Genomic DNA, 10,119 nt, shown 5'->3' on the forward strand with positions numbered 1-10,119 from the left:
CTTTTCTCAGCATAAATGACCGTTATCACTCGCGAGGTGCATGCAATTCTCGGCAGGCAGGCAGAATTCGGCACAACACCTGTTTTGAATTTGTAATCACGCGAACATTGTACTCTTTCGGCTGCCGTACGTCTGTGTCGTCACTATCTGTGCGGCCTGTGATTGGTCCGTTTCAATCCTCGCGGGCTACTTGAACTGAGAGAAAGCAAAGCAACATCTCTGCATGTTTCTGAGTAAAGGGACTGAGGCTAGCTGGCTTGTTTGTAGGTTGGCTATTGTCACGTTCATCTTGGAACTCACGAATATGGCGACTTAAGAACACACTTTACTACTGTAGATATTGCAGCTGTGCACTTTCTATTTGCTTTGTTTTGCTCTGCAGTTCCAAGTGTCGTTGCCATCTCAACAGCTTAGTTTTGATTGTGAACGATTCTTTAACCTTCCTCGGCAAGGTAGCTGCTAATACTAGCCTTGATATAACTGTCCACGAATGATCTCTTAAAACTTTTTTTAACTTTTTCATTTACGAGAGCACACAGCAGCTGTAACGTTAGTAGCATAACGTTACCTCGGTAAGCAAACGGAGCTAAGTTGGGACTTTTTGTTTTGAGGGGAAACATGTCCGGGGCTAACAGAGGACAGGGAAGCGCGGCTAGTGAGTATCACAACCGAGAAAATGTGCAGTCAAGACTGAGAGGCTCGCTGAAACCCCGAGCTGCTGCAAACGAAAACCAAGAGAACCATCCACCGAAACAAGCAGCCAACAGAACCGTCCTGGGAGCCTTGCAGAACAATCAGCGGAGCAAAGCCCAGAATCAGCGCGGCACAAAACAGGTTCGTTTAGGCAACGATGCTAAATAGCTCACCTAGCTAGTGTCTGCTAGTGATGATCGTAGTTAACGACGGGGTGTCATTGTAGTTTTTGGAGGCAACTATGGCTAATGCTCGCATTTCGGGTAAATTGTCTTTTGAAGCTATCTTGCAAGCTTTCCAATTTAAATGTAACTTAGCTATAGCTAACTTACGCCTACTAACGTTACCCAGGTTGTCCGCCATTTTAATTTCGCCAGTAATGAATCAATTTATATATTGCTGCGTTAAACTGCTTTAATTAGAAACCTAACTTGGGGATATATACTCTTTAATTACGGTTGTGTATAAGGGCTCCTCCCGCCTTCCCAAGGTTTTTATTGACACTACTGCTCCAACATTTCTACTTAAAATGCAGGTTTCTGAAAATCCAGTAATTGCTGTCTAATTTAAAATGAAACTGCGTTTTAGTTTACCACACGTTGCCACTACTTTCTGTCTCCATGCCATTGCTGTAATGTTAGCTCCCTTGGTAATCTGTTTATCTTTATCTATTTGTACTTTGTTGCTGCAAAAATTTCCCCTCATATGATCTGAACTGATTCTGCACACAGGAGTCATCACAGCCCTTGATGTGTAAAAATGAGGACTTTAGCAAAAGCTGCTATGAAAAGCCCTCCACCAAGCAGCCCGCTTTCCAGATCCATGTGGATGAGCCAGATGGCACCTGCACCAGGAAGCCACAGCAGGTGGCTGAGGCTGTCAAAGCAAAGTCCATCGTTGAAGAGTCTCCCCTCAAAATCAACAATGCTGTGGCACGGCTCCGACAGCCTCTAGCCACCATTGACATTCCAGCAGCAATGGATGTCAGCTTTGGTGTGTTAACACTTTCTGATTGTCCGACTCCTTTTAAGTGTGCAGGGCAAGAAACTGCTGTTCATTAACTTTACATCACAATCAAACTCTTAATGACTGACTACAGTTTATATATTTGGTTGCTTTTGTAAAGACTTTCATTGCACTAAAACCATTCTTTCCTTAGACTCTCCCATGGACATGTCTGTGGTTGAGGGGGAGGAGAAAACAATCAATGTAAACGAGGTCCCAGAATATGCTGCTGAAATCCACACTTACCTGAGGGAGATGGAGGTGAGAAATTCTTTTAACTTTATACTATAAACTGTATCTCTGCCTCAAAGATTCTTAAACTGTCTTGCAGGTTATTATATGCTTGTCATGAGGCCTTTTCTAGAGATGCAGTAGTTAAGTATCTGAAGGATATCTACTTTGCCTGCAGGTAGATAAGTAAAACTGGTATTGCTCCACAGGTAAAAACCAGGCCCAAAGCGGGCTACATGAAGAAGCAGCCTGACATCACAAACAGCATGAGGGCCATCCTGGTCGACTGGCTGGTTGAGGTCGGCGAAGAATACAAACTCCAGAATGAGACTCTCTATCTAGCTGTAAACTACATCGATCGCTTCCTTTCCTCCATGTCTGTCCTGCGGGGGAAGCTTCAGCTGGTTGGCACTGCTGCCATGCTATTGGCATCGTATGTCTCCTTTAGCTTAAATTTCAATCTATTTTCTTATCAGTCTCTTTCCTTTGTAAAGTAACTATAAATGTTTCAAATGCAGGAAATTTGAAGAGATCTACCCCCCTGAGGTGGCAGAATTTGTTTACATCACAGATGACACCTACACCAAGAAGCAAGTGTTAAGAATGGAGCATCTGGTGCTTAAAGTGCTCTCCTTTGATCTGGCAGCACCAACAATCAACCAGTTTCTCACTCACTACTTCCTCCAACAGTCAGTTAACAAACAAGTGGAGAGTCTGGCAATGGTGAGCATCAGATTTTACAAAGCCCTTATACATTTTGGCTATGCTGTCACCAAATTGTAGCCAACCTGTCAAACATCCCCCTCACTTACAACTGCTTTTATTTTTGCAAACTTAACATGTTAATATTCTCTATGAACATAAACTAAAAGTTTCAGACAGGAGTACCAAATCTGGGGGGTCCAAAATTAAAAGTAACAATCAGTATCCAGTGTGGTCCTGTGCAGGTGTTGCCACACAAGGGCTGTCCTTCCTGTCTCCCTGTAGTGTTATGCATCTCACAGCACAGACGGAGCAATTTATTGCTCTGACATCAGCGTCATAGTTCCGCCTTGCTCATCTACAATAAAGATCTGTAAAGTTATTTGGATTGTTATAGAATCATCTTCAAAATGCAGTGTCCTGACTTCGTTTCTTTCTTTGCATTTATAAACTGCATATAGCTAAGTCTTTATTTCTTCCCAGTATCTTGGAGAGCTCAGTCTGGTTGATTCAGATCCCTGTTTGAAGTATCTACCATCACAAACAGCTGCTGGAGCCTATACCCTGGCCAACAACATTGTGACTGGTGGCTCATGGGTAAGTTTGAAAGAACAGTCTAAACTTGCAAGTTGTACTGAAGTCAAACTGTATCCTGAGAAGGATGTTTGTCAGCATCTGTTAAAGACTAATAAGTCCTGTTTCCTGAGTAAGGAAGACTGGGCATTTGTGTGTGAACATGGAAGATAACATCAGTTGTTGTCTTAGCCAAAGTCCTTGATGGAGGTGACTGGCTACTCCCTGGATGATCTGATGCCATGCATTGAGGATCTGCACAGAATTCATCTAAATGCTGCTCAGCACGCCCAGCAGTCTGTTCGGGAGAAGTATAAGGGCCCCAAGTAAGTAGGCTGCTAGTAAATGTCAAACTCTTACTAGAGCTGTGTCTAGTAAGTGGTTGGTTGAATGCAATTGTCACCATTTTCCTTCTAGCTTAATGTAAGATTTTCTGCTTTTGTTTATGAAAGTCTCTGGGTTTTGACTAGACAGGAATAGTGTAAAGATGCCATTTTGTTAAAAATAGACTAATCAATTGGTTGCAGTCCTGTTCACATGTTTCATTATTGGTAACTTCTGCCAAATGTTCTAAACTGTTTCTCTTCTAGGTACCATGAAGTTTCCCTCATCGATGCTCCAACTAAATTGCTGCTCAACTGAATTTTTCTCCACCCTCCCTTTGTCCATGTAGAGTTGTACCCCTGTCTTTAATGTTTTTTTTTTTTTTAAATGATGTGTGCCACAACTTCAAATAACATGGCCTGCTCTTCTTAGAGTAGAGCTAGATGTTGAGAGTTTTTTTAAATATTTTTATATACTCAATCCTGACATTCATACCAGATGCTGTGGTTAATCAAGCTGTTTAAATGGTTTGGATTTTAATTGCAGACAAGTTTTATCACCGCTTGCTCTACAGTCTCAAACTCCAACATACCTGTGACCCAGAACCTTAATTCTGGCTTTACACTCTTCATGTGAGTACATAGCAGTTATTGGTAGTTCACCTTCAGAGGCATAACCTTTGACCTTATGGGTTGCAGATTAAAGTTTATTTCGTCTGTCATGGAGTCAGCTGTCATTATGTTGTCTTGGCATAAAAAGCTCTTCATGGCATCATCTGCACTGTAAAATATGGCTCTTGTAAATAAAATTTCATTTAAAGTAAGACTTCATTTCTACATTATGGTTACTTTGTACTAGAGGGGGCAGCAGAGGACCACTTTCACTTAAAGGTTTCCTCAGATACATGAGGACTTAGAAACCTATCCACAAAATAGGGATTCAGTAAGGTTTGGGTAAAGAAAATGTCTACTAACTCTCCCCCTAAAGGGTCTGAATAGTTCAGGGTTTTAATTAAAAGCCTAATGGTTTATTGATCCAGTGTTCCTTATGTGCATTTTATTGGCATATTGGAGACTTTAAAGACTAAGCTGTGGCTGAAGCCTAAACTCATTGAAAACCAATAAATCATTGAAATGTATCCTGATAATTTTGGTTTATCAAGTGTAACTAAAAGCCTACACACTAAACTGAACACTGTTGCTCTTTGATCTCCTTGAAAAGCACATCTTTTCCATAAGATGTTTTAGTATTTCAAATGTGAGTATAAAAGGGAAAACTCAAAACCCCAAAGGAGAAAGTACCGGAAAATATGAAGACATGGCTTGTAAAAGGTTTTTGTGGTCTGCACATAATTAACAAATGACAATAGGATTGACATTTTCTACTTGCACATCAGTGATTTGATTTTCTTTGGAAGTGAAGGCAGCCAGTGGCGTTGAAAGGAATCTCTCATGCTCTCCGCCTCTCGATAAATTGGGAGGCTGGCTTTGTGCAAGGAGTTTGACAGGAGGGGATGTGCTGCAGAAAGATTTCCACCATTTCATCTTAGAAGAATGGGCACCTCAAAGACCATGCACGCACTCTCCAAAGGTTTGCTCTATCGGTGAAAGCCCACGTCACAAACCGGAGGATTACACCATGGGAACAGATGGGAATTCTATAACGTAGCCAAACCAGTTGGACACCTGTTTAAACAATGGCTGCTACAGCACAGCATCTGTCTAATCGCTGAGGAGGTCCACGTGTAGGGAAAAACATTTTTTTTTGAAGAGGGTGGGCAGTGCAGGTTTCTGTTTAATCCCATGCCTGCCCCCAGAAAATTTCTGGTGGCGTCCACCTCGCTGCCCCTGTCACTGGGCTGGGGCTGGAACTTGAGCTTATATGTGGGGATTCTCCTCGGACTCCTGACCCTCATGATGCTTCTTCTGTGGATGCTCCTCAGGCAGCTGAAGAACTCGGAGGGAAAATCCACGCTGCACCCTGTCCGCTCTTTCAGACCACCTCACTTTGAACAGAGGCTCCAGTATATGATGTGAAAAATGGAGTGCTTGGACATGCTTTTGCAGATTCATGTAAGAAATTGACTTTTGAAAATGATTTGTTATGGACTCAATGCTTCTATTCCCTCAAAATAAAATCTGTTCATGTTCTTATTTATAGAAACCACTGTCTATTCTTTTAACAGCTTAATATGCTTCTTCTTTATCTTTCTGAGCCATGCATGAAATAGGGAGCCTTATCTATATTATTCTGAGTAATTAAAAATACTGTTGTTCTTATCCAGCAGCTATTTCTTTTCATCCCTTAGATGAATTTAAACAGCCGAGCTCAAACATCTAACTTGCCGAGTAAAAGCACAAGCCAAGATTAAATATGCATTATGATTCATTCAGATTAAAGCAATGCATTCAGGAGGGCAATTTGCAGTCCTCTAATCTCATTTGTGAATTGGCATGAGGGATACTGAGAATACACCGCCAATAAAAAATATGAAAGGAGCTGTGTGCCACATGGGTTTTCAAGTCCTTTCCCCACCTCAAAGTAAATGAGACCTTTGAGGCAACAGGCTAATATCAACTGCAAGAGCCCACTGGTTATACTGTTTGATATTTCTCAGGTTGATACAAGAGGTTATTACACACAGGCAGGGGGGTTTGTCAGTCCGACTTTTTGTTTTGTTTTTATTTTTCTTCAGTCAGAGATGGCCAGGCTTTCGTTGAATAATCTGAGAGGAATCAATAGCCATTTGACCTGAGGGGAGCATGTTCATTACACGTTGACAGTTCATTTCCTTAAACAGCAGTGCAATAAGAGAAATGGCCATGGCTCAGAGTGCTTTTGTGTGTGATGACTCAGCATATATGGCGGAGGTGTAAACGCTACCATGTTTCTGCAGGGGAAGAAATCATTCTTCATTCAAAACAATTAAATTAGTCCCATAAGATACTTTTTCCTGTATGTACAAAACATTTGGAGGCAGCTTTTTATTGGTGTTTTTGTAGTTAGGCATTTTGGAAAATAAGGTTATTCATTGTATTGTCAAGAGTTAAATAAGAAGATTGATACCACTCTGTACAATAAATGTGATGTTGAAGCCAGCAGCAGGTTAGCTTAGCTTTACATAAAGACTGGAAATATGAGGAAATAACTAGCCTGGCTTTGTACAAGGTAACAACAATCCAACTACCAGCACCTCTGAAGCTCACAAATTAACAAGTTGTAAGTCCTTTGTATAAGTTGTACAAATACTCAAGTGTAAAGATGACAATGAGTGAATTTTGTTAGCTTTGGACAGAGTCAGACTAGCTGTTTCCCCCATTTCCATTTTTTGTGCTAAGCTTGCAGCTCCTGGCTCAAGCTTTATATTTAACATCAGACATGATAATGATATTAATCTTGTCATCTAATTCTTGGCAAGAAAGCAATTAAGTGCATTTCCCAAAATGGTGAACCATTGCTGTCTCTCAGACACTTTTATTTAATGGTTGCTCTGAAAACATCTTACTATCTCTGCACTATTTCAAATCAGGAAATCTTTAGGGATTTCTCTTCCACAGATCTGAACACAGGTTATTTCAAACTAATAACTGTTCGCTTGTCTGCTCCCCTCAGCGCCTGTAGATTAATGAGGTCTCACATCATGGATAGATCCCATCAGGTTTTTGATCTGCTGCCGAGGTAAAATTTCTGTCGTCTGGCACTGCTTGGACCATCTGTGGTCTCTCAGTCCCCTTCTAATAAAAACAGTGCCATTAAGTCTCAGAATACAGCACAATTAACTCAAACATCAAAAGCGTCACAGCAGCTTCTGAGTCAGTTTCCTCTGTGTTGTAGATACCTGCTGGGTTTATAACACAGACAGAAGATAGAGAGATTCTGGTGCAAAGTACCAAAATGGAGAGAGATGAGGATAATGTGTCTGATGCGAGCTACAGACATATGGAGTTTGATTGGTTGCATTTTTTGAGAGTGAGACTCTGGTAAAGAAGAGATGAAAACATCAGCTTGGAGATAATAAAATATAAATCAAAGTAAACCATGTCTGTGAACCAGAGGAGTTTTTAACATTTTGAAAAAAATCTAATTAATTCAATTAAACAAATGATTAAATGTGAAGTAGCTTAATTATCATTTTACGATGGAAATAAGTCAGAAATTCTGACACCTGTTGCTTTTTGTTGGTACACTTTGCATAGTACATACTGTAGCTAATGCTGGATTACCAACCAGATTTGTTATGTATGTTGGTTTGTAAAACTTTTATTAACTGGCATGTTGTTTGGGAATATATAGGCTATATATATTTCTTGCAGGGAGTTCAACTCAGTCTACAAGTTGTCATTTTTACACTTTGGTTTAAATGTATTACGTATACAAGATACAACATGTCAACTTCTGAGCTTTAGATATACTACTAGGCAATAGGTAGATTTATTACCCTTGGATCGAGCCTGTTACCAATCTTTATGCTAAGCTAATCGCATGCTAAGTCTAGCCCCATACAGAAATTAGCGCACAGCTATGTGAGTGATATCGATCTTCTCATCTAACTCGCAGCAAGAAAAAAAATATTTCCAAAATTCAAACTATTAATGGGTTAGTGGGTTAATACAGCTTTAACTGTAGTGTCAAACATAAAGGTTGTATATTTGTTCAATACTGGAGCCAAGTGTAAGTAGCTAACAGGCTAGATAACTTCCCTACCAACTCCCAGTTGTCACAGTTCATGCTGCTGAGATTGATACCTAATTTTGATGTCACCTATGTATTTTATGCGACAGTCGGTAATCTGGAAGGTAGTTTCCATCATGAATGACCTCCATTTTAAATGGCCATAATGGAAAATGTGGCCAAAATGAACAATGACAAGATGCTCTGTCTGCAGCTTTATGGTTCTTTACATCAGAGCCATAGGAAAGGCAGATGTTATTCTCTGTCAGAGTCTCACAAAACTGCCAGAATATTATGATGTGATTCTTGTGGTTGCTCACAAAAGGTCCATGAGGCCTGGTAATATTTGTTGAAATGGAGTCATTTGATAATACCTGTCTTCAGCATAGAGGAAGATAGCAAACAGAGCTGATCAGTGGTAGCTGGGGAGGCCCTGTGATTGATGATTGAGATATTGTCTGTCATTCATCACCAAACAAACTGAGCTGTCCTCAGCTCTGTATACCTGGCTGTCCCATGGAGCTCTGCTCATGAATGAAAATTTCACAGTGATTCAGTTTGGAAACTGACAACGCAGGGATGATAGTAGGAAGAGAAAGCAACAGTCAGCAGTTTGCAGCCTCACTGATTTAGCTTATATAACTTGAAAGCACTCGACAGCTGTTGCTTTTTCATATCAAAACAAATTTTATTTTGAGCTTCAAAGATCTTGCTTGACTTTACAAACTGCACTTGACAAAACAATCTCTGCTCTGGGGGCTTTCATATCACATGATCTTCCTCAGCAGATCGAGTTTGCCCAGCTGTCATGGAATTGTAGATATAAGGATTTATTGTAAAGGTTTTCAGTGTACAAAGTCTCCTAATATAGTGTGTTAATCCATCTAGTACATTCATCTGTGAATGTTACATGCCCAGGTGTTTGTTAGTCTCAACATGAACTCAACAAGCGTACAGTGGTGTTTTACCTCGTTAATGAAAATGTTTTCATTAATTGTATTGAATTTTTCTTATGTAAAAACAGCAAACATGTCGTTCTAAAAAAACCTCTATACCCATACATGACATTTGAATTAGATACTTTGTCAAGACAGAACCTAAACAATTTATGTCTTTTATGTGTCTTTTATGTGTATGCATTAATGTATAATCACCAATTTCTGAATTATTAGGTTTAATTTTAAAGCCCCTAAAACTTTATGAAGACTAATATGTATTTCTCTACAACATCATATATTCATGACAGCAATAATCAAAGTTGGAATTTAACAAAAAATCATAATTTTTATTACAAAAACTAATTTAATCTGCTTCATCTGGCCTTTGTGGGTGTGATTTAATCAGATTTTATTGACAGCAATTTAACACTAAACTTTTTTGAGTGAGGAAATTACAATACAAATATAGTCACTTTAATATACATCATCCTTTGATCCAGGTCCCATTTTATAGTGTTTATTGCAACAGAAGTTATTTTCCTCTTTCTAGAGAACATCCAGTTATTCTGTCCACTTAATCCCCCAAAAATCTAAAAATAATCTATGATGTTTCACCCCCATTAAAATCTCCATCATGTAGCCAATTGTTTGAAAGATTAGTGATACTAAATATTCAAATGATACAGACATTTAATATTCAAAACAGTACATGATCCATTCAGCATGATCAGGGCTGATGCTTGTGGATATAGACTTAATCTGATAAATTCGATATTAGCTGCTCTAGTACACTTGTTTATTTGTGATGAAAGGAAATTGACTCCACGTCTGTCGGGGATGATGTGAGATGAAACGGCATGCATGCGTGACTGGATAACCTGATAGATGGTGTTCACACTCTCGCCTTCTCACAAGTGCTCACTTTAATTAAGGTTTGCAGGGAATGATGATATATGATCCGCTCCTTTGCACTTCGCTGCGC

At 39.7% G+C, this 10,119-nt stretch overlaps 1 protein-coding gene across 1 annotated transcript; it reads left to right on the plus strand.

The window, feature by feature from the left end:
• Window positions 1-223: 223 nt before the first annotated feature.
• ccna2 (cyclin A2) lies at window positions 224-4,353 on the plus strand. The gene is made up of 8 exons (XM_046031217.1): window positions 224-834; window positions 1,425-1,686; window positions 1,853-1,959; window positions 2,139-2,362; window positions 2,448-2,652; window positions 3,115-3,228; window positions 3,397-3,530; window positions 3,795-4,353. The coding sequence occupies exons 1-8, from the start codon at window positions 619-621 to the stop codon at window positions 3,844-3,846; spliced, it is 1,314 nt and encodes a 437-aa protein (XP_045887173.1). The 5' UTR covers window positions 224-618; the 3' UTR covers window positions 3,847-4,353.
• Window positions 4,354-10,119: the final 5,766 nt, after the last annotated feature.

The sequence above is a fragment of the Micropterus dolomieu genome, linkage group LG19, assembly GCF_021292245.1.
Source record: "Micropterus dolomieu isolate WLL.071019.BEF.003 ecotype Adirondacks linkage group LG19, ASM2129224v1, whole genome shotgun sequence".
Lineage (NCBI taxonomy): Eukaryota > Metazoa > Chordata > Actinopteri > Centrarchiformes > Centrarchidae > Micropterus > Micropterus dolomieu.